The 23,889-nt window shown below is 40.2% G+C and overlaps 2 protein-coding genes across 5 annotated transcripts in view; one reads left to right on the forward strand and one right to left on the reverse strand.

The window, feature by feature from the left end:
• Nucleotides 1-1,859: 1,859 nt before the first annotated feature.
• Nucleotides 1,860-23,889, reverse strand: part of LOC122870663 (myotubularin-related protein 1-like) — a 59,318-nt gene continuing 37,288 nt past the window's right edge. The window contains exons 8-22 of the mRNA XM_044185020.1: nt 23,332-23,430; nt 22,890-22,987; nt 20,880-20,998; nt 20,768-20,788; nt 20,477-20,621; nt 20,162-20,219; nt 7,410-7,715; nt 7,072-7,257; nt 6,796-6,954; nt 6,657-6,704; nt 5,723-5,815; nt 5,407-5,520; nt 5,282-5,325; nt 3,446-3,578; nt 1,860-2,461 (exon numbers count right to left, since the gene is read on the reverse strand). Coding sequence (XP_044040955.1) covers nt 2,321-2,461; nt 3,446-3,578; nt 5,282-5,325; nt 5,407-5,520; nt 5,723-5,815; nt 6,657-6,704; nt 6,796-6,954; nt 7,072-7,257; nt 7,410-7,715; nt 20,162-20,219; nt 20,477-20,621; nt 20,768-20,788; nt 20,880-20,998; nt 22,890-22,987; nt 23,332-23,430 — 1,764 coding nt within the window. The 3' untranslated portion in view covers nt 1,860-2,320. The remainder of the gene's footprint in view (nt 2,462-3,445; nt 3,579-5,281; nt 5,326-5,406; nt 5,521-5,722; nt 5,816-6,656; nt 6,705-6,795; nt 6,955-7,071; nt 7,258-7,409; nt 7,716-20,161; nt 20,220-20,476; nt 20,622-20,767; nt 20,789-20,879; nt 20,999-22,889; nt 22,988-23,331; nt 23,431-23,889) is intronic.
• Nucleotides 16,344-21,862, forward strand: LOC122869989. 4 transcript variants are annotated; one of them, XR_006376462.1, is made up of 3 exons: nt 16,344-17,154; nt 19,409-20,633; nt 20,775-21,862. XR_006376462.1 is itself a non-coding variant. In XM_044183521.1 (2 exons), the coding sequence occupies exons 1-2, from the start codon at nt 16,447-16,449 to the stop codon at nt 17,682-17,684; spliced, it is 906 nt and encodes a 301-aa protein (XP_044039456.1). In that variant the 5' UTR covers nt 16,344-16,446; the 3' UTR covers nt 17,685-18,063. The 4 variants fall into 4 exon arrangements, 3 of the variants coding, with proteins under 3 accessions (XP_044039456.1, XP_044039454.1, XP_044039455.1); XM_044183521.1 differs by lacking the exons at nt 19,409-20,633; nt 20,775-21,862 and adding an exon at nt 17,487-18,063; XM_044183519.1 differs by having other exon boundaries at nt 16,360-17,154; nt 19,409-21,861.

Raw genomic sequence — 23,889 nt, forward strand, 5'->3', positions numbered from 1 at the left:
ATTATAACAATGATTTAAAAAAAAAAAAAAAAACACTATATACAAAAACGAACAGTCAATAATGTAAAAATATGTACAAAGCTAACTGTGAAAAGTGAAGTAACTAACGTGTGAAGAGGGGACAACTTTAGAATAGGGAACCTATGTGGGTTAATAAGTGTCAAACTACTAGTGAATTGGTTATGAGCAAGACCTCACTTTAGAATGGGGAACATTCTGAATTAGAAAGGGCTAATTGGACACTATTAACACTTAGTTTTGTTACATAAGAATATAGTTATGTGTTATTAAGGGACAATGACTATTCTTGTGGTACTACCACCGTATAAGGCCCATACTGAGCAAAGCATATTAAGATCGTAATTCATGTACAACTTCCTTACTTACTATCAATAAGCAGTAATTAGGAGGTTATTGAGGGAAAACTCTTAATGGCCTAGTAGTTGTAGAATATGCAGAATAAGGCATTAATTAATAAGTGCTTTATAATGACTAATAAAGCGCCAACATGCTACTAATATGCTTGCTAATAAGCAACTAGTTAATAGTGAATATATGTACCCTAAAATAAAGTGTTACCAAAGTTACATTTAATTTATTTAAATTTTCAAGGTGTGATGTAACACAAGGTATGATGATTTTCTATAGTATGTGTATAGATATATGTATATAAGTAACCGTATATAGCTTTTATTTTCTTCTATTCTAACTTTAAATATTTGTTTATATGTACTGTGTGTAGTATGAAGGGGGCTACAACTTTCATTGAGAAGCCCTGTGTTGTAAATTGGTATAGACTGTTAAATTTCCATAAAACTTAAATCATTTACCTACAATCTAAGAAACTGACTCTTCAACAAATATGTTTTCTGGTTTCATCAAATCATAAACTTGTAGTTTAATATAGCAATTCTTTTGTATCTCATACTCAATTTGGATTGGCTATTTCTTAACTTTATTTGATCATGTATTGCTTTAATTTGAAATCTGAAATTTTAATTAAAAGCAAATATCTTGATTTCTCAATTAGTTTACATGTACTCCTCTAAAATCCTAATTTTTTTAACAATGTTCTATTGATGCCCATAATGAAAGGATTCACTCGTATCTGAAAATGATTTCTGTGACTGAATGTGGTTCAGCTTGAAATGTTGCAGGTTTGGCCTCACACCCTGATGTAAGCAAGCCTGATGTTTGAACATGGTTTTCAACTGACCTAAACTTGCTTCTTTCAGTCAATGAATCCACGTAGTCAGACACTCATTACTTACAATTTAAGAACAGCTCTACATATACATAGACCTTTAATTAATTTGTGAGAAACACTGAACCTTCCTCCACTGGTCCCACATTCTCAAATGTGGGACCATGTGACATGGTTGACACATGGAAAGGTAATGTAAAGAAAGAAAAACAAAATTAAAAAGACTATTTTTATACAAATAAAAGGAAAACATGTACAGTAAAGCAGCGTCCAGGTAATGAATAGGGAAAAAGCAGCTGTCCATCAGTGCAGGGAGCTGGGATCATCCAACACAGTGTCAGAAGGTGGGAAGTAGTTGAGGGATCACAATGCCTGTATATAAAGAGAGGGATCTGGGGGCTGTCATGAACTACAAAATAGATGCATGTAAAAATTGTTGTGGTTCTTATCTTCTGTGATTCGTATTCCAATTTTTTTTTATTTATTATTAATTTATTTCCACTTTAATAATGTTAAGGTTTCTGCTACATTGATGGAACAAAAAAAGTCTGTGTTGTGCAGTCATGACTTCGGAGAGAACTATGGCATAGCTGCTAATCTTTCTAATCTTGACGAAGACGATCACTGATCACTCAAACACTGACAATGTAAGAAAGAGGGAGCAAGCAGTGATTTTATTTAAAACGCTACAGGTAACTGCAGTCATTTGTAACATGTTACTGGCAGCCTTCTGCAGTCATGTGAAAAACAGAGCCCTGAGACAAATAGCAATTATTCACTCAAAAATAAAAACACTGCTGATAAAACTGGTGCCAACTTCACTGAACTGAGACTCAAGTCTGAAGGGGTTCATGACCCCACAAACTGAATCTTAAGATTCCCACAATACAGGCTGAGCTGGCATTTCTGAATTTTGAAATAATATAAATAATAAGCACAGGAAGGTTCAAATTCAAACCTTGAGGAGATCATTTTACTTTGCTAAAAATGTATATAGGAATGTTTATGTTTAGGAATCTCCATGGAATCTCAGTATTTGTAGTATTTGGGCTAAAACATTGAACTTTGTGTTAGTGGCAGACAGTGATGTGTAGGGGTGTTTCTGATGTCTGTGTGTCAGACAGCAGTGTGCAGTGGAGTTCCTGCTGTGTTTGTGTGTGTGAGGGGGTGTTCAGAGGAGGAGGACAGCTCCTTCACCCTCCTCTGGAGCTCTTCTCTAAGGATCAGCAGCTCCTTCAGGGTCTGGTGCACTGGCACCTGAAACATACATCACACAATCACTGTGTCAGTAAACAAAGCTTTCCTCTACATGGGTAACTCAAAAGTTGATCCAATGTCCTTTCCCTTGGAGGAAGATTACACTGTTAACTGACAACCAAGATCCAGGTTGGAATTGGCCCTACATATCCAAGACTTCTGGTTTGTTTGAACACTGAAACCTTGTCAGAAAGTATTAAAGTCATTATTACTCTTTAAATCGAGATTTAAAGAGTAATAATGTTGTCTATCTAATGTCTAATGTTGTGAGAAAAAGAGTTGTAATTTCAAGAAATAAAAGTTTGGTGTTTGTTGTGACTAAAGCTGTAAAAAAGGGCATAATATTATGAGCATTAAGTTTAGAGCTGAAACAGTATTTTTAATGTGAATATTTGATGGTTTTCTGTGTCTTCTATGACAGTAAACTGAATATCTTTTGGGTTTAGTTGGTCGGACAAAACAAGGCATTTGATGACCTTGGAAACTGTTAGACATTTTTTTTCTTTCTGACATTTTATGAATTAATCGATTATTGACGAAAATAACTGGCAGATTAAGGAAATATTAAAATAACCATAATAAATTGCATCCATCATTAAGTTGTAATTTTATAAATAAAAACACAATATGGTCTATATTATAGACTATATATACAGTCTATGCATATCATGAGATTGAAGTCATAATCAAGTCAAAGAAAAAGTAATATTATGGGTCATGTTACAATTTTTCAAGTAAAAGTCAATGTTATAAGAATAACAGTAATAAGTTGTAGTTTTACAAAGAAAAAGACTAACACTAAGCTAAAACTGTAATATGAGGAAAAAAAGCATATTATATATTAAGTGACAATTTTACAAGAAAGAGTCAATATCATGAGTGAAATTTTAAAAGAAAAATTATTTTCATGATTTTGTGATTTTCTACATCACTGCTTTCAAAAATCCTCTCCATCCTCCATCACCAACCACAGAGTCAGGTTACCTGTGGTCTCATGCGCGGGTTCCAGCGGGCGTAGTAGCTGCTCCACAGCTCCAGATGTCTGGAGGAAACCAGCGGATACAGAACATGGTGCTCATAGTCCACATAGAAGGGGTTGGTGAAGTCCTCAGGCTGGCTGGTAGGGGACAACACTGAACAGTCAGAGAATCACTCCTGTCATTCACTTCACTCACTTATATCAATATGGGAAGTATCTGTAGGATTATGATGATGAACAATTTAACTATTCCACAGAAAACTGATGCCTTCTCCTGAACAGCCTGCCTCTGACTCATAAACAAGCTCTGTAAGAATTCAAAGATAAACTTCCCCCAAACATCCTGTCTTACTTTCCTTTCGGGTCATAAAGATAAGATATGAAGAATGCAAAGTTTATTTCAACATGCTGATTTGGAACTGAACAAATCCAGAAAGGATGTAAATTTGTATTGATTTCATTTTACTTTCTCATTTGCTGTTACAAGTATATGTATGCATTTATATAAGAACATATGTGTATTAATAATAAGAGATGTAACATTGTCATTTATGACATTTTCCTGGTTTACGAGTCTATTGCTCAAAAGGATGATATCCTGTTATTCATATGTGTTTAGCGTCTTTTAGCAACTAATAAGAGCATTACATGAAAGCATCAAACTGGTAACAAACAATTGTAACCAACAAATTGTTACAAACTAATTGGTAACAAACAATTGATTCTTTAGGAGAATAATTAAGACAGAACAGATCTGGGGTGGGAGGGAAATGTTGTGTCAATGGCATTACATCGCCGCCCCGTGGACAGAAGACTACAGAAAAAGCCCAAACTCTCTAGTCTAGTCTAGGTCTCTTATCGTCAATGCGCTCTTTTCAATACTTTGCAGACCCTTAATAAAGTTCTGTGACTCGCCTGGACGGCGGCCTGTCCAGAATCTGTGATGTGAGCGTGCAGAAAACCTCAGGAGGGAATGCAGTCCCACAAGCACAGGGCTGTGACGAGCGCTCACTCGACCCTCCCTATACGGTCGCAACTGCTCAACATTTGCTTCCTCAGCATATTGACTTTTGAGACTTTAGAAGCGGGGACTCAACTTTCTTCTGATTGGCTGGCGGGGGCTGTCTAACTGTTTCTAAATGAGCGCGTAACGAGGGTTGAGCCAGTGCTGCGCCTCTTTTCGTCCTTCCAGCGCAACTTGTCCCCTGGCTATCTGAACCACCGGATGAAAACATTACTTTTTCAGTGTTATTTGGGTTGATGCTAATAGGTTACTAACAAGTAATTTACTGTGAGGTCAGGAATAGAATCTCCCTTCAATATAATCATGATATGGAATCAGAAAATATTTCACAAGTGCTTCCCAAAACTTCTCTCAGTTGCTGAACAGCGCATACAGAGTAATTTTCACTGGTCAATGCCAGAATTATCCATTTATCAGGTACACTGGTCATTCATTCATTAATTATTCATCTTTACTCATGGTTGCATTTATCTGTTCGTTTGTGTGTCTAGTTGTTTGTGTGATGTTAGTTGTGTGTGTAATAAATGTTTCATGTATAAAGATTGTTGCCTTTGGTTTCTGTAACTTACATTCAGTCACTTTACGTATCCGTTGTTTGTTTTACCTCTTGCTACCTGATTTCACGTTAATTCCTCACAAAGATAATTTGTGCATTATCTCTTGACTGATCAAGAGAAATGGCTTAGTGTAAAACTGAGCACAATTTTAACTACTTGTTAAATGGTGGAGAATGTTAATTAAATTGCTGCTGCTTCGTAATCACTACATTTTGATACAGAATGCAGGCATAAACACGTAGATTTCCTACATATCTTACCTGTTAATGTAGGACCACAGGGATACAGTTCGGGTCTGCACCTCCTACAAAGCACAGAAGAAGAGTTTAATCTGACATGGCTCTTACAGACCCATTATCCTTGTTAATAGAAGAATGGTACGTGCCTTGGCTGCCCTCTCCTGTTCACTGTTATAGAGGAATGTACCAAACAGACAGCTGTAGAGGTGGTCCAGTACTGTGATCAGGAACAGCTCATTGAACTCGAAGGCTGCTGGGAACTGCAGTCAGAAAAACAGAAGTGAATATGAATGGAAAGTGGCAGCTTCTAAATGTCTACAATTGAGCTCATGTACACATGAAGAGGCTCATCCTGATTGGCTGAACATATACATGTGTACTCAGGCCTGGTTAGGACATGTCTTGGGTCAGTGGTTTTGAAGCCTAGGTCAAGTTTGATCAAATATTAGAGTGGAGACTGACCTGTCGAGTCATCTGCCAAACACAATCGATGAACTGGACGAAGAGAGGTGAGCGCTCTGAGTTAGCATGGTTTTCATCACCGTGACCCACACGCTACAACACAGAAAACAATACTGTCAATAGACATGCAGTAATGCACTATATACATTATGGTTTTGTATGTGTATAATAAGTATTCAACATAAAGACAACTCAAAGCACATACAAGTAGCTGAAATATGTTATACATATACTGTATGTAGGCAATGTGTTATGAGCATTCAAAATAAATAACTTCTAACAGTCTACATGTTGTCTCCCTCTACCATACTTGGAAGCTATTCTTCTCTGTTGTCAATTTGTATCAACTTATTTGAAAATTTGAAATGTATAGCATCACATGTTTCCATGACACTAATATTTGGTTTTGGTTTTGGTTGGCTTCAATAATCAATAAAAAGTCCTGTTTCAAAGCATTTCATACCATTGTTCTACTCACTGTTCTGCTCCTCTAATGTGTATAACAACTGGTTCAAAAGATGCCCTGCTCTTTCATTTTTGTACATTTTATTTTATTAATTATTTTTTTACTACTTCAATGGTGTATCTATAACTATTTTTATTCTTATTTTTAATTTCCTTGTCATAGTGTGCACTATGATTTTTCTGTGGTGCTGACTGACTGTTAGGGTGTGGGTGGTTGGTAAATGTGGTTGTTGTTACATGTTTTCTTTATGTACTGTTTTGAGTGTTGTTTTTTGTTTAAATTCAGTAAAAAGTGCTATAAAAGTTGGTTTTAGACATTTAACTAGACAGTGTGAGTATTGGTCTGGCAGCAAGGCCTATGTAAAAGTAATGCTAGTTACAATAATTACATTAGTTTTAGTAGATTTAGTTTTGATTATTAAGGATGATGTAGCAAGAATATTGTCAGAATAAACTCTCTGTCACTTACAGAAGCAAACTTGTGTCCAAAACTAATCCACTCCTTCTCTACCAGAACCTGCAAACACAAACACACACATACAGTACATTATTATGTTGTACAGATGAAGACTACAGTATATAGTTGATGTTGTGATGTAGTGTGTGACCTGGAATCCTCTGAGAGTGCGGTAGTGACTGTCCAGCATCAGCATGGCCAGAGAGGTGAGCTGAGCAGTTCTGTCCCAGCCGTCACTGCAGTGAACCACCACCGACGTCTTCCCAGACTCCAGCTTATCAGCTATCTTTGCTGCTCCTGCTAATAAGAGCTACACACAGCAGACACACATGTAAATTTTGAGGTAAAAAAAAACAACCCTAGGAATTTTCTATAGTGATAAAGAAACAATTGTTCTTTATTGTGTGTTGTAGTGTGTGTGATTTACCCGTATGTACTCAAGCCAGTGCGTCTGGTCAATAGCAGAGTGCCAGTGAGCTTCATCTATGGTGGGATAAACCACGTCCTTCATCTTCCTCAGAGACTCCCTCATCACGTGAATGTTGGGGATTTCCAGGAAGTTCAGCTCCACGTTTGGGTAGAAACTCTCACTTTCATACCCTCCATCCTTTGCCTCCATGTGGTGGAGGCAGCAGAAGTAGAGCAGGCGAGAGTGGAGGGAAAAGAAAACAAAATCAGTCAACCTGTAATGTGAAGGTGAGGAGAGAGGGAGAGAAAACAGGAAAAATAGATGCATCTTTCTGTTTAAACATGCCTATGTTGTACCTTGTTGGTGACTGCTACACTACTCTGCCGGGCATCAAAGATGGTGAGCTTGTGGGATTGGGCGTTGGCATCCATGATGACTTGGAGGAAGTGTTCATCCTCTTTACAGCGACGGTCTGAAGGTCCAACTAACGGCTGGCTGCAGCGTACGATGGTGGCCTGAGACTCTGGGTGAATCCAGGACAAGACCTGCAGGAAGAGCAGGACCAGTTCAGAACCAGGAGGACTGCCAGAAAACACATCAATGAGCCTGTTACACTGGGTGACATGTTCCTTCATTACCATGAACACACACACACACACACACACTGTAGTTTATTTTGACTCAATCCCACATACACCGTCCTGCTGACCCAAGTACTCACTAGAGCACCAAATTATACTATTTCCTGCTGTTTGAGTAACGCTTACTAAAAACTACAGTGACCAGCTATGGGTGCATCCAAGTATGTTGCATCCACGTTTTCCTCACTTGTGTCTTCCTTGCCAAGAGCCAGGAAACGAGGAAATGTGTTTTAAGAGAAATGAGACGTCCCTTCCTCTGAAGCGTCACATGAAGTGACGTCCGTTTCTGATGACGGCAGCAGCTGATCACAGCTGGATGAGCTGTCAGTCGGCTTTTACAGCTGTAGAGAGTTTTGATGGAGTTTGTGTCTGCACACATGTGCACTGTGCGAACACTAATAAAAGGCACAGTTATCACTGCCAGAGCAGCAGTGTTTTTTTTCTCTTTAGCCTGTTACCTGTTTAACAAACACCTGCACACGAATAACAACCTGCATTCTGTATTTATACTGTGTACTGTGTCCTGCTCACAGGCACAGGAATCATTTCTACTGGTAGAATGCCTTTATATTATTTTTACATTATTTTCATCTGTATTTATGGTGTTCTGATTGTGAATTCATTCTTGAATAACCCAGAATATGATTATGGTGTCTTCTGAACATTGGAAATAATTTATTAGGCTAAATGTTTAATGGAAAATTGAAATTATGTAACACTGTATCCTAACTGAATGCAAGCGTCCAACAATCGCTGAAACCGTTAAATATGCACGTCTGTTGTCATGTAAACAAACCACGTACTTATCAGCTATGCGCTCGAGATCAGACTGGAGGCGTTAACCACTCAAGTAAAAGGGTGAGTAGGCCTACTTGCTATTTACTTTTGTCCTTTTTAAAACAGAAAACACATTTTATATTGTGATATTTTGACGTTTCTTTACTGGAAATGAGATACAATATAGTAAACATCAAGAGGTTGTTATTAGCAATGGTCATTTACCTTGAGCTCCCTGGCGATCTCCCTCCAGCCAACTGTCACTTTATTTAGGTTTTTGTAGTGAAGATGTGTCGCTCGCAGCCAGTTAGGACACTCCAATACAAAACTATGCAATCAAACTGATTTTGTCGCTGACGCCCGTTCACATCGCATGCCATTAGGACACGGTGTAACTCATCAAAACCGACGCTCAGGAATCAGCCTCACATGTGACTGAATGGAAATGATAAATTATGTAAAAAGTGTTTCTTGCTGACAGACAGACTCTCCTACTCTCTCTGACTTTAAATGTATCCATAATAAAAGTTAATGGGGGAAATAATAATATTTATTAATACTCACATTCCTCGAGTCACCGGCTGAGGAGGTGGAGTTGAAGCTATTTTCGACTCAAGCCTATTACTCAACCCTAAACCTAAACTATATTATAACTCATTCGAAAGCCTTGTTCTTAGTCTTTCACACCCAACCTGGAAAACACGACAGCCAATTCTATTTCTTCTGAATTCTAAGAGTTTTTATTAAGTTTAGTCCTTAAAACAGATAAAGTAATAATTGTAGGTGATTTCAATATTCATGTGGAATATGAATACGTTTATCTCTTTATTAGATTCGATTGGCTTTTGTCAGAGTGTACATGAAGCCACTCACTGTTTTAACCACACCCTCGACCTTGTTCTGGTATATGGCACTGAAATTGAACATTTAATAGTCTTTCCACAGAATCCTTCATTATCAGACCATTATTTAATAACTTTTGAACCGCTATTACTGGACAATACGCCATTAGGCAAAAACTCCTACTCTAGATGTCTATCTGATAGTGCTGTCGCTAAATTGAAGGAAACGATCCCATCTGCATTTAATTCAATGTTATGTCTCAATATAACAGAGGACTCCTATGCAAATCGCAGCCCCTCCCAAATTGACCATCTTGTTGATAGTGCTGCAGGCTCACTGCGAATGACACTTGATTCTATCACCCCTCTAAAAAAGAAGATAATAAAACAAAGGATGTTAGCTCCATGGTATAACCCCCAAACCTGCTAATTAAAGCAAACATCATGAAAACTTGAAAGGAAATGGCGTTCCAACAAACCTGGAAGAATCACATTTAGACTGGCATGTTAGTCTTAAAACATATAGGAAACCCCTCTGTAATGCCAGACGAGCTTACTACTCATCATTAATAGAGGAAAATAAAAACAACCCTAGGATTCTTTTCAGCACTGTAGCCAGGCTGACAGAGAGTCATAGCTCTATTGAACCATGTATTCCTATAGCCCTCGGTAGTAACGACTTTATGAGTTTCTTTAATAATAAAATTTTAACTATTAGAGAAACAATTCATCACTTCCTGCCATCAACCGGTACCGATTTATCTTCAAACACTGGAACCTTAGAAACAACTGTAAAACCTGATAAATATTTCGACCTTCTTCAACTTACTTCGACGATTAATTCATCTAAGCCATCAACCTCTCTTACACCCCATTCCAACTAGGCTGCTTAAAAACGTTTTACCCTTAGTTAGCACTTCATTACTGGATATGATCAATCTGTCTTTATTAACAGGCTATGTACCACAATCCTTTAAAGTAGCTGTAATTAAAAAATTCTTAAAAAGCCCACTCTTAATCCAGGGTTTTTAGCCAACTATATCTAACCTTCCCTTTCTCTCTAAGATCCTTGAGAAAGCAGTCGCCAATCGTATGACTTTGTAAATAATAACAGTTTATTTGAGGATTTTCGGTCAGGATTTAGAGTGCATCATAGCACATAGACAGCACTGGGGAAAATTACAAATGACATTTTAATTGCATCAGACAATGGACTTGTCTCTGTACTTGTCTAGTTAGATCTTAGTGCTGTGTTCGACACCATTGAACATCGCATCCTATTACAGAGACTGGAACATGTAATTAGCATTACAGGAACCGCATTAAGCTGGTATAAATCCTATCTATCAGATCAATCTCAATTTGTACATGTTAACGGTGAGTCCTCCGTGCACGCCAAAGTTAGTCACGGAGTTCAACAACGTTCTGTGCTTTGACCGATTCTATTCACCTTATATATGCCTCCTCTAGGCAATATTATTAGGAAACACTCCATAAACTTTCATTGTTATGCGGATGATACCCAATTGTATCTATCTATCGATCAAGCCAGATGAAACTAACCAGTTAGCTAAACTTCAAGCATGCCTTAAGGACATAAAGACCTGGATGACCTACAATTTTCTGATGTTAAACTCTGACAAAACTGAAGTTATTGTACTTGGCCCCAAACACCTCTGAGACACATTATCTAAAAGATATCATTACTCTAGATGGCATTGCCCTGGCTTCCAACAGCACCGTAAGGAACCTCAGAGTTATCTTTGATCAGGATTTATCCTTTAACTCCCACATGAAACAAACTTCAAGGACTGCCTTCTTTCACCTACGCAACATTGCAAAAATCAGGCACATCCTGTCTCAAAATGATGCCAAAAAACTAGTGCATGCATTTGTTACTTCTAGGTTGCTATTGCAATCCCTTATTATCAGGCTGCCCGAATAAGTCCCTTAAGACTCTCCAGCTGATCCAGAATGCTGAGACCCGTGTACTGACAAGAACTAGGAAAAGAGATCATATTTCTCCAATATTAGCTTCTCTGCACTGGCTCCTTGTAAAATCCAGAATAGAATTTAAAATCCTTCTCCTCACCTACAAAGCTCTTAATGGTCAGGCACCATCATATCTTAAAGATCTCATAATACCATATTACCCAACTAGAACACTGCGCTCCCAGAATGCAGGGTTACTTGTGGTTCCTAGAGTCTCCAAAAGTAGAATGGGAGCCAGAGCCTTCAGTTATCAAGCTCCTCTCCTGTGGAATCAGATCCCAACTTGGGTTCAGGAGGCTTAAGACTTTCCTCTTTGATAAAGCTTATAGTTAGGGCTAGCTTGGAAGAGCCCTGAACCATCCCTTAGTTATGCTGCTATAGGCCTAGACTGCCGGGAGACTTCCCATGATGCACCTATTTCCTCTCTCCTTCTCTCCCTCTCCATCTGTATACATTTTTATTGACTGCATGTTGCTTCTCTTTCCCGTAGTTCTGTGCTTTCTCGTTCCTCTCCTCTCTCTTTCTGTCGATTTCAGCAGGTATTTCTGCCTCTGGAGCTGCAGAGACTGGATCTGTGGTTGTGGGCCACCTGCTGCCCCCGTGTTCCTGCTCGACAACTGCTACTACAATTGTTGTTATTGGCTCTGTTATTATTATTGTCAGTGTTATTCCTATGACTGTCATTCCTATTATTATTAATTTCTTAATAATAATGTTACCACTACAATAACATAATTATTATTTTAAAAATTCTAGGTGGTATTTGCATTGTGCCCCCCTCAATCAGAGAACACATCAAATATAAAATTTGGGAGTTATACACTTGAGTTTAATCTGTTATCTGTCTTAACTGCGTATGAAACTCTAGTGATGTTGTGATGTATCAGATCAGTCCGATTTAAATCAATCCTTCATTTAAAAACTGCATTTTGTGTATACAACTTTGACTAATATTTAAATTTGTTTGATGATCATTTAAGTGTGACAAACATTCAAAAAAATAAGAAATCAGGAAGGGGGCAAACACTTTTTCACACCACTGTAGGTACAATACTGGCCCCAAACTATGGTACTATTAACCAGCCTAGACCACTGTGGCTGAGAGAGGATAAACATGGTTCATTTAACAACAAAGAAGCCAACACATACAGGTTGTATTATAAGTATAAAGTATTTTTACACTTATTTTGAGGCAAACAAATAAGACTAAGTACAATACTAGATGACCTGCTGTTTTTTTCCTCTGCAAATTATAATTCAACTATTGTGATGGTAAGTTCCAACCCAAATATTAAACTTTTTTTTCTCCTATCTCCACACCCCACATCAGGACAAATATCTTCATTCTTTATTACAATTTGTTTTGAAAATGCCCTTTTTTATTCCTCTAACTACTCTAATCTTATAATTAAACCATAATAATTTAAATAATCAAACTTTAATGCTTCAGTAATAATGGAGAAAAGATAAGAAAGCCTCCACTAATGTACATCCAAGTACATCCAGAATATGTCAATTTATCACTATCACAGTTTCTGCATATGTCCTATACTTGTCAATGCCAAAGCATTACTCATACTTAATGTTTCCACTGTACAATAATATTTTACGGCAGGTTTAAATCATTCAATTTGTAAGTTATTCTACATGTTTATGTTGAAGATGAAAAATTTTCCAAGAAGGATGATCATGTTAACCAGCACTGGGTTTGCACGTTTTAAAACACGTCTGTTCAGCCTTTATATTAAAATTACACCATCTTAGGAAGTTCAACCTGTCTCAGGAGCTGCTGATCCAGTTTCACACTGCAATCATCCAGTCTGTTCTCTGTATATACATCACTCTCTGGTTTGGATTGGCCACCAAACAGGACAGGAACAGACTACCCTTGCACTATTGTATTCTTGTTTACAATTTACAACAACAGTTTGACTTATATAGACATGGTATGTTGTTGTTTATTGTTACTTTTATATATATCTATACACAAATCTACATTTGTCACCTACTTGTGTGTGCATAATTTGTTTTGCAGTCTGATTTTGATACCCTACAACACTGGCTAGCAGCTAATAAATTACTACTCAATAAAACTAAATCTCACACTATGATTTTTGGTACTCGCCAAAGCATTAAATCCAAATCTAAAACTTATTCATGTGTTATTGCTTGTCTTGATGGTATGCCACTGCAAAGAGTTGAACACACCAAATACCTGGGCCTATGGCTTGACTGAACTCTCATTTAAATGCCATATTGATCATATTGTGAAGAAAATGAACTTCGGTATTGGTGTTCTTTACCGTTCCAGAAACTGCTTTTCATTCACTGTTAGAAAGAAGCTTGTGTTACAACTCATTTTACCAATACTGGATTATGCTGATATATGCTGTTATATGTTGTATATCAGGATGCATCCAAAACTAATCTTGTTCCTCTCAATATAGTTTATAATAGACTTTGCAGATTTGTTCTTGGCTGTCCTTTCATAACTCAACACTGTACAATGTATGAAACGCTTAATGTGCCCTCTCCCATCATAAGAACACAGCGGCATTGACTGCAGTTTATTTTTAAATATATACATTTCAATTACCCTCACTATTTAAAAACAGTTTTCAATTATCAATTGAGACATTCTACTGTAATGGCAAGAACAAACAGACTCTCTGATATAATAATATACAGATATTATTATAATTGTTTGACGTCAATACTTCATTTGTGTATGATTGTTTGGACTGTGAGATGAGAACAGTACACTGATAACTATCTTACTTTCTTTTCTGCAATTCTTTTCTACACATTCATTTGGTTCCCTCTTGGGCTATTTAAAGATTCGTAGTTTGGAACTCATCTTTAAAAGGAGGAGGAGTGAATGTGTGAAAGGGAAAATAAAAAGACAAAAAATATATAAAATAATTAAAAAACTGAGTAAGTAAAAGGCGTGAATGCCAAGCAGATGATCTGGGAAGGTAATAAAACAGGCCGCTCTAAGAGGCATTGAAGGGTTAATATTATTTTATTATCTTTTTGGGGTTGGTTCTCAAGGAAGTTTGTAAACTATCTTACTGTCTTTCCCCTAGCAGCCAGCTTCAAGGTCCTTTTTTTTCTTTCCTCTTAATTGTGGCAGAAGCGCTCCTAAGAAACCAGCCAAAATATTAAAAAGCACAAAGAGGCCATTTAAAATACCAAACGAAGTTATTATAGTTGGGGAATCCGGGTTAAAGAATAAATATGGGTTCTAACAATAGCAAAACTTCTGAGAATGAAAGATCAAAACTGCTATCACCTATGTTGAAATCCCCTAATATAAACTATATGATTACCAATTATGGTAAGCACAGCATTGACCAGCTGGACATCTGGGTAAAGGAATTTGGTTTTCCATCAACCGGCAGCTTCTCTCTCAGACAGATAGAGATATTAAAAGGCAAATTAGAAGAGAAAGAACAAGTCACTCAAAAGAAAAAAAATAAATTTAAAGCAGACTGGAAGGCTTATGCTTGTTGGCAGCATGAAGCCCATATCAGGGATAAAAAAATAAATAAGGCAGGGGCAGATCAGCCAAACACCTCTGTGTCTCAGTATGTCCCACAGTGTGCCAAGCTGGATCTGGACCTGGACTCGCCCCATCAAAGGGAAGTCAGCCTCAACAACGAGAAGCAGCAGCTACAACAGCAGCACCAGCAGAGGCACAGCCACCAACTGCGGCCTCAAAATACCCAGACGAGGCAACAGGAGGACAAGGATCATTTATTCCCGCACCTCCAACACCCAAAGAGGCCTACAAATCACATTGGGGTGGCCCAAACACCCCCAATCGCCCTTCCAGCCCTCATCACACTCGAAGCAACAAAGAATTCCGGCCCAGATCAAACTCCAGCACCTCCTTAAAAGTGATTGCACCGATGATGGAGGTGGCAGCAGGAGATGGGACCTCACAACTGATTTTCAGACCATGGACATATGCTGACCTGAAAGAAGCCGCACAATTTCTCCCCTCTGTTCGGGATGGGGGGGAGGCATTCGCCACACAGTTACTGGCCTTCTGCCAACAGTTCAGACCCACCACCATCGAGCTACAGAGACTGTTAGGAACTCAGATGGGCACAACCTGGCCGAGAGTGGCGGGGGGCTTTCCTACAGCGGATATAAGGCTGAAACAGACAGAGTGGGACCATGCTGATAACATACCGTATAAGCAGGCTGTCACTGACCTCTGTGACAAAATAAAGACTCTTTTTCCCCTGAGAATGGATTTGGGAAAAATAACAGCCTGCAAACAAAAGGATGGTGAGACGGTAGTAGAGTACTTGGCCAGGCTCACAGAGATCCATAATACACACAGCGGACTGAAAAAGCCTGAAGCTGTGGGGGGTAATAATACAATCACCCCCTGGGAAGTACATCTACGTGACCGTTTCATCAATGGCATCCACTCTGAGATTGCGGACATGGTGAAACGCGACTGTGTGACCTGGGAGTATGGTAACCTGGAGACCATAGAGAGACACGCTATCCATGCAGAAAAATTCCTCAAAGATGAGCAAAGGAAGAAAAGTACGCAGCTGACGGACAGATTACAGATGGCGCAGCTGAGGGCGTATGAGAATCAGAACAGAGGCCGAGACCAAGGCCGACGGGGACGTGGAGGAAGAGGAAGAGGACGAGGAAGGAATGACGCTTGTTTCAAATGTGGCAAAATGGGACATTGGGCAAAAGATTGCCCCAAGAATCACGAGCAGGCTGACTGACTAGATGGGGTGTCGACGCCAGGTCAGGAAGGAGCTGGCTTGAACACTGAACTGGAGACGACAGAGCATTCTTCACATCAGTTACGTAAGAGCACCCACACTGACACGAAAGAGCATGTGAACACACAAGACACAGACAACTGCCTGCATGAGACACCGACACACACACAGACATTGATAAGTGAGGCTATCTCTTACCTTGAGCACACACAAGCCACTGATGACAAAGCCCCAGCAGAGATATACACTGAATATACACATGATGCATACAAACGCATGCCTGAACACACAATCAATGTTGCTGGAAAAGATATTGTTTTTCTTGTGGATTCTGGTGCGACTGATTCTGTCATCAGAGAGTCAGAATTTGCAGTCCTTCCAAAGATGAGTGGCAGATTTGTGAGGACAGTGGGAGTTTCAGGAACGCCCCTGGTGGAAAGGTATACCACACCATTGCCATGCAGTGAAGAAATTGAGAAACACTTTAAACATTCATTCTTGTTATCTAAACGATGCCCGATCAACATTATCGGAAGAGATATGATGATAAGATTAGGAATTATTCTGATTTCCACTCCCGAAGGCATCATTGTAGCCAGAATTTCTGACACTGCATCGCAATATGTGAAACACAGTAGCAGGGAGCTGATGTACTCTTATCAATGGAAACTGCCTCACACAGCTGCTGGCTCTGTAAATAACACTCTGATTGCTGAGGTCAGAGCTCTCTTTCCAGACAACTATACACGAATAGACATCAAGTTGCCACAAGAGTTACACTGCACATCACATGTACATCTTGGGGTTGATAAACATTTTGAGGACACATGGTTCAGGCAAGACAAAGAGAGAAACACACTAAAGCTGACCTGGTTGTACTGGAATGATAAAAGATGCACTGTCTCAGTAGCTTTCAATGATCCACTGTGTGAAGCTTTGTTTCAGGTCCCTAACACATATCCTCATGTCCCCCTGGTCAAAGCAAAGCAGGATACATGGGAATGCTTGGGCCCTTGGACCAGGCGTTGTGAGGAAGCTGCTGGCTGGGTAAAGACATCAGACTCAGGGGTGGATTTTCACAACCAACTTCAGGTATTCCGAAAAAGATTTTCAGCTATAGCAACAGGGGTAAGAAGCATTGAGCTCATTCCAGATTCAGAGTTTTTAATGGCCAGTTTGGTAACATCAGAGGATGAAATAAGTCATGACAAAAACATTTTTGTGAAAGACGTCTCAGAAATTCCTGAGTTAAATCAGGTACCATCATGCTTGTGGGCACAACACAAGTATGATGTAGGATTAATCAAAGATGCTGAGCCTGTAGTAATCACACCAAAATCTTCATACAGGCCATGTCAGAACCAGTATCCTTTGAAGAAGGAAGCTGTTAATGGTATTAAACCGGTGTTTGATTCTCTTTTAAGAGCAGGAGTGATTATTCCATGCGCAAATTCTCCAGTCCGAACACCTATTTTCCCGGTACGGAAACTCCGGGACGCCGGAGAACCACAACATTGGAGATTCGTGCAGGACCTGCAGGCGGTAAATGCAGCAGTACATGCAAGAGCACCCAATGTTCCCAACCCACACACAATACTCTCACAGGTGCCACCTGGGAGTAAGTGGTTTTCAGTTGTTGACCTGGCTAATGCTTTTTTCAGCATCCCAGTGGATCCTGACAGCCAGTATTGGTTTGCGTTCTCTTTTGAAGGTAAGAGTTTCACATTCACCAGACTTGTCCAAGGGTATTCAGAGAGTCCTGGAATCTTTAACGATGCGTTAAAAAACAATTTGGAAACGTTGAAATTAACAGAAGGAAGTGCGCTGCTACAGTATGTAGATGACCTTATGATCTGCTCAAAAACAAGAGAGGCTTGTGTAGAAGACACACTAGCTTTGCTCAATCACCTTGCAGAAAATGGCCACAAGGCTAGCTTGTCCAAGCTGCAATTTGTGTCTGAAAAGGTTATATTCTTGGGTCATGTGATCTCAGCTGAGGGGAAGTCCTATCACCCAAAAGAACCCAGGCAATTCAGCTCATCCCAAAGCCAGAAACAAAGAAACAAGTTATGGCCGTCTTAGGGATGATGTCGTACTGTAGACAATGGGTTGCAAATTATGCACAGATTGAAGGCCCTCTTGCAGATATTGTACATGGGAGAGGTCTGACAGCGAAGGACAAAGTCCACTGGACACCAGAAGCGGAGAAGGCTTTTGTGGACTTAAAGCTGGCCCTCCAGACACCCCCAACGCTTGGTCTCCCTGACAGTAACAGACCTTTCACACAGACTGTTGACGAGAGGGGTGGGTTCATGACTTCGGTGCTATTACAAGAACATGGGGGGAGACTGAGACCAGTAGGTTATTTTTCCAGCAAGCTTGACCCGGTAGCAGCTGGGCTGCCAAATTGTCTGAAGGCTGTGGCGGCTGCAGAGAAAGCTGTTATAGCCTCACGTGACATTGTGGGTTACGCTGATCTGACATTGTTGGTTCCACATGCTGTCTCAATGATATTGCTTGAACAGAAAACATCACATCTCTCAACAGCCAGGTGGTTAAGATACAACACCATATTGCTTGAAATGCCTAATATCACTGTTAAGAGATGTACAGTGCTTAACCCAGCAACTCTCCTCCCTACAGCGGCAGACGGCGCAGTGAACCTCACGATTGTGTGGCAGTGATAACAGAGACTTGCTCCCCAGACCAGATCTGCAGGAAACACCATTGATCAATCCAGAGCTGGAGCTGTTTGTTGACGGTTCAGCATCACGAGACCCAGCAACTGGTAAAAATCTTGCAGGGTTTGCAGTAACAACATTGCATGAAACAATTCTGGCTAAGCCACTCCCATCAAATTACTCAGCACAGGCAGCAGAGTTAGTTGCATTAACAGAAGCATGTAAATGTGCTAATGACCAAACTGTGAACATTTTCACAGATAGCAGATATGCATGGGGAGTGGCGCATGACTTTGGGAAACTCTGGGCAAACAGAAACTTCCTTACATCCACAGGCAAACCCATTGCACATCACACACTGGTTGCTGAACTCTTGGATGCTGTGCTGTTGCCTAAGCAGATTGCCATTTGTAAATGTGAAGCACACACTAACAACCTTGATCCTATCTCACAGGGGAATGCCAGAGCGGATAAAGCAGCAAAAGCTGCTGCCAAACAAACACCGACTACTCAGTGTGTTGCAGTAACTAATGAACATCTGACACCTACAGCTGATCTGCAGGAACTGCAGACAAGAGCAACGGCAGAGGAAAAAGCAGTGTGGCGAACAGATGCTACGCTATTGCACGAACTTGTCCACTGTGCTTTCTGATATTCACAAACAGGTGAAGGAAGCCATTCCAAAGGCTGCAGAGAGGAAACTGCATGACTTGGAGCCTGGTGATTGGATCGTGGTGAAGGATTTCAGACGGAAGAACTGGCGGGCTCGCAGGTGGAATGGTCCCTACCAGATCTTGCTCACCACCGAAACAGCTGTAAAGGTGGCAGAGAGAGCTACGTGGATCCACGCCACCCACTGCAAACGAGTACCCGAGCCGGGGCCAGCAGCCAAACACCAGACAAGGGAGATCGAGATCAGTGAGTGAACCGAACCTTCCTCCCCTTGTGCATTCAGGGGGTATTGGAGGGGAGTGGCGGTCCCGTGGGGGAGTTTCTCTGAGCACAGAGATTCCACTGGGACCACCTAGAACCACTACCCTCCCGAACCAACATCGAGGGCACACTGATTAGGGGGTAGGCGGAGGTGACACAACTGATAAGATGACACTTGAGACCAGAGAAAGATGGCGAAGGAGGGGTGACGGACTGAGAGGCCACGGAGATGGGGTGCTGCTCGCTGTCATCATTGTCCTGTCATCAGTCTCACTAATGGAAACATTCAAATCACAACTAACCCTAGAAGAAGGAGGGGTCAAAAGGGAGGTGCCACCCATCTTCCCCAACATCCCAGCTCAGCTGGAAGACAACGCATGGTATACAACTATACTGACTATTGCCAGAAAAGTGACTCACCAGAGCTGCTACGCCTGTGTGCAGCTCCCCCATGGGGTGGGGGATTCCATCCCAGTGAAACCCACACCATTAAATGTCTCTGAGACCCTAGGAGTCATGGTGGCATTCACCCGGGGGCTTACTCTGCAGAACAGAACAGTGAGAGACATGGGAGCTGCACTCAAGCTATGTAACATCAGCATCACCAACTACGACGGCTCCACAGCCAGGTTTTGGAACATGAGCCAAATAACCCAGCAAGGAATTCATCGGCCCATCATGACTACCAATCCGTCGTCCCAGGCCGGTACGGTTGGATTCACCAGACAGTGCTACACGTCTAGAGACCACTTCCTGGGGACTTCGGCATGCAAACAGATTGTCACTACAACGTGCGGCACCGGGTGGAACAAGGGAGGCCGAAGCGGATGCAGGGGACCTCAGCCATACGTCGCTCAGCTGAATCTGACTGACACCACCAGCTTACACCGCCCAGGAAGCGACAATCCCATCGTCCTGATGCGTACGGAGGATGGATTTGGATCCCTAAGACAGCACGTATGTGGACATGTTTATCAATCCCTCAGACCGGGGCGGTGTGGCACCTGCTACCTTGCTATGTTGATAACATCTGTGAACCTTCTACCCACAACCTTCTCATTTTCACACCCACTATGCCCACTATTACTTACCACACAGAGCATGGCGATCCACTACGAGAGTGTCACAAGGGGAGAAAGGAATCAGTGGCATCCTCCCCTGGTGGGGGACTGTGAAAAATGCACACAAGATAGACCACCTGACCATAGATCTTGAGAACTTGACGGCACTTGTAGAGGTAGGGTTTTCCACTCTCACTCCTACCATGCAGGGGATCAAAAACGTGGCCCTGCAGAACAGAATGGCTTTGGACTTGATGCTGGCTAGTCAAGGAGGAGTTTGTCATATTATTGGGACTGATTGCTGCACCTATGTTCCAGACATGACAGACAATATGACTCATGTTGTTTCCCATCTGAACGACCTACTGCATGAGGAGATAAGCCTAGACTCCCAGAGTGTGGGAGGATGGGATATGTGGTCATGGCTGACTATGGGAGGATGGATGTGTGAATGTGTTGATGAAAATGTTGGCACCCCTGCTCCTAGTTATTGTGCTTTTCCTCCTTTTGACCTGCTGTGTATTTCCCTGCTTCATCTCAATGATTGCTACAGCAATTAAATCATCTATGGGTCAGATTCTGAATATGCCAATAGACACATCCAGCTCTTTTGAATGGATTCCACCGTTTGACATTGAGATGATTTGAGGAGAATAAAATTGTATGTATCCACACTGGGTTTTGAAGTATGATGTAAACTTAGACTAAAATGCTCATGTATGCTCATATATTACTGCTAGAGCTATTTAACTAATGATTACAGTTATAATAATAGTTCTGTTGTTTTGCTGATTCACACATGCATATTGGTTATAACTTAGTTTTTTGGTTTAGTCTCATTAAATTTTTTAGTTCATTCCTATTTGTGTCCAGTTATAATGGTAATGATTGCTAATGACAGGCTATTGAATTGAAGTTTGCTGGATAAGCTAATGATAAGTATATGTGGGTTTTTTCTTCCTCTGATGCTTGAGCTTTTCCACACTTGTTTGTTTCCACACTTGTTGGTTGTTTGATTTTTCCGTTCCTACTTGAAGTTTGTTCTTAATTATTTTGATTAGCATTTATTTTTAAGATGATTTTATGCTAAAAAGGGAGGAATTGTAATGGCAAGAACAAACAGACTCTCTGATATAATAACATACAGATATTATTATAATTGTTTGGCGTCAATACTTCATTTGTGTATGATTGTTTGGACTGCGAGATGAGAACAGTACACTGACAATGATGACATGGAACTACAAATTATCCTATTGACTGTTATGTCCAGACTTCAGGGACTCTCTTCTCCCCGGGTTGAGGAGTCTGACCTGAAAGACTGGATAAATAACTGATGCTCTTTTTCCTCTGTACTCATTCAGAGCAGATTATACTGATGTATGTTTTTACTGCTGTGAGTCCGTCTGCAGACGCTTGAAGTAAACCTACAGAAAGACAAGTGATTGCCTTGAGTGTTTCTTTATTCCGAAGGAATTGCCACTAATTGCCACTACTTTCTCTGACAAAAATACTCATAATATTCATTCACTAATTATTTCCAGTCGTTTCCATTTTGCAGTTTTTTGATTGCTATTAAGCTACCGTTAATAAAACTCAACACTTCCTGCACAGATGTTTCACATGAAATGTCTTCCAGCTGCTCAGGGGGCACAAGCTTTATAGGTCAAACATTTGCAGGAAGTGTTGAGTTTCACTGAAACTTCAAAGCAATAACAAAAAAAGTGGAACAGATAGGAAATAATTAGTGAATAAAAACAGTATTTGTGTTGAAAAGAAAAAGTGACAGCAGCAAAGAAGTTAGTTTGACACGATTCTGTTGGATGATGGAATTAATGTGTATAATGTGTATATATATATATATATATATATATATATGTACATACACACACACACCTCATTAATTCCATGTAGTAAAAATATGTAATTCATTCTCCTAAACTCATAAAAACATGATCTTAGCAAAATGCCATCATGTTCATACCAACAACATGCTGTTATGCCAAATGAGTTAGTCATTAATAGACTAATCAATTCAGTTACATGGTTTTATAATTCTAGTATTAAGAGTTATGCTTTCTCAGCTCTGTCAGACTCCATGTGTGTTGTGAGAGATGGATCTAACAGCAGCAGATTCCGTCAGTGTTACGGCTAGTGTGTAGTTACCTGACGTCTGTACTCTGCTGTTGGGTCGTATACCTTCCAGCCATCTACAGGAAAATGCTCCTTGTACAGGAAGGCAAACAGGGGCTGCCAGAGGACAAATGTTAGTAGTCACTATCAAACTGAAAAATGATGTGTTTCTGGCTTAGCTATTTGCATGCAGTTAAGTGCCTTATGGAAGATTTTCCCTAGATACAATTTTAAGAAGGATTTAAAACATTTCGAAAACGTCCTGGAAAGCGTGTGAAATTTAAATTCAGATAACAAGCCTATGTTGTCATTGTAAGACTTTGTATAGAGTTCATACTCTTATATATCTTATAATCACCCTGGTCACACCAATAAAATGTATGGAGGACTTGCAGCACAACATACAGTACACAAACATGCCATCTAGCCAACATTAATGAACACATCTGAATGAGACTGACCAGGTCGTGGGAGAGGGGGAAGGCATGCTTGGCAAGCCCCTCCACCACATTCGGATGACTTTCCTCTGTCTTATAGGCAAACCTGGGACTCCTCATGTCCTGATGCAGGGAGAACATTACAAGATAGGTCAGTGTCAAATCATCAGTGTCAAAAGAAACTGCAGACTCATCACAGTTATTGCTGAAATTAGTCATGGAAGGTAACTAAGTACACTTACTCAAGTACTGTACTTAAGTACAAATTCAAGGTACTTGTACTTTACTTGAGTATTTCCATTTTATGGTACTTTATACTTCTACTCTACATCTCAGAGGCAACTATTGTACTTTTTACTTCACTACATTTGTCTGACAGCTTTATTTACTAGTTACTTTTCAGATTACAATTTTTCATACCCTTCCTGTCCAGGGAAAACCACGTATCTCCAAATGTGGTGATTTTGAATGTGAATGTTTGTGATAAACTGATGGATTAAGTGTTCCTTTATGGGTTGAGAAACTTCTCCTACTTCTTAAGCTAAATAAACAATTTTAATCCCCCCATGGATCAACTGGAAA

This window comes from Siniperca chuatsi, linkage group LG22 (assembly GCF_020085105.1).
Source record: "Siniperca chuatsi isolate FFG_IHB_CAS linkage group LG22, ASM2008510v1, whole genome shotgun sequence".
NCBI lineage: Eukaryota > Metazoa > Chordata > Actinopteri > Centrarchiformes > Sinipercidae > Siniperca > Siniperca chuatsi.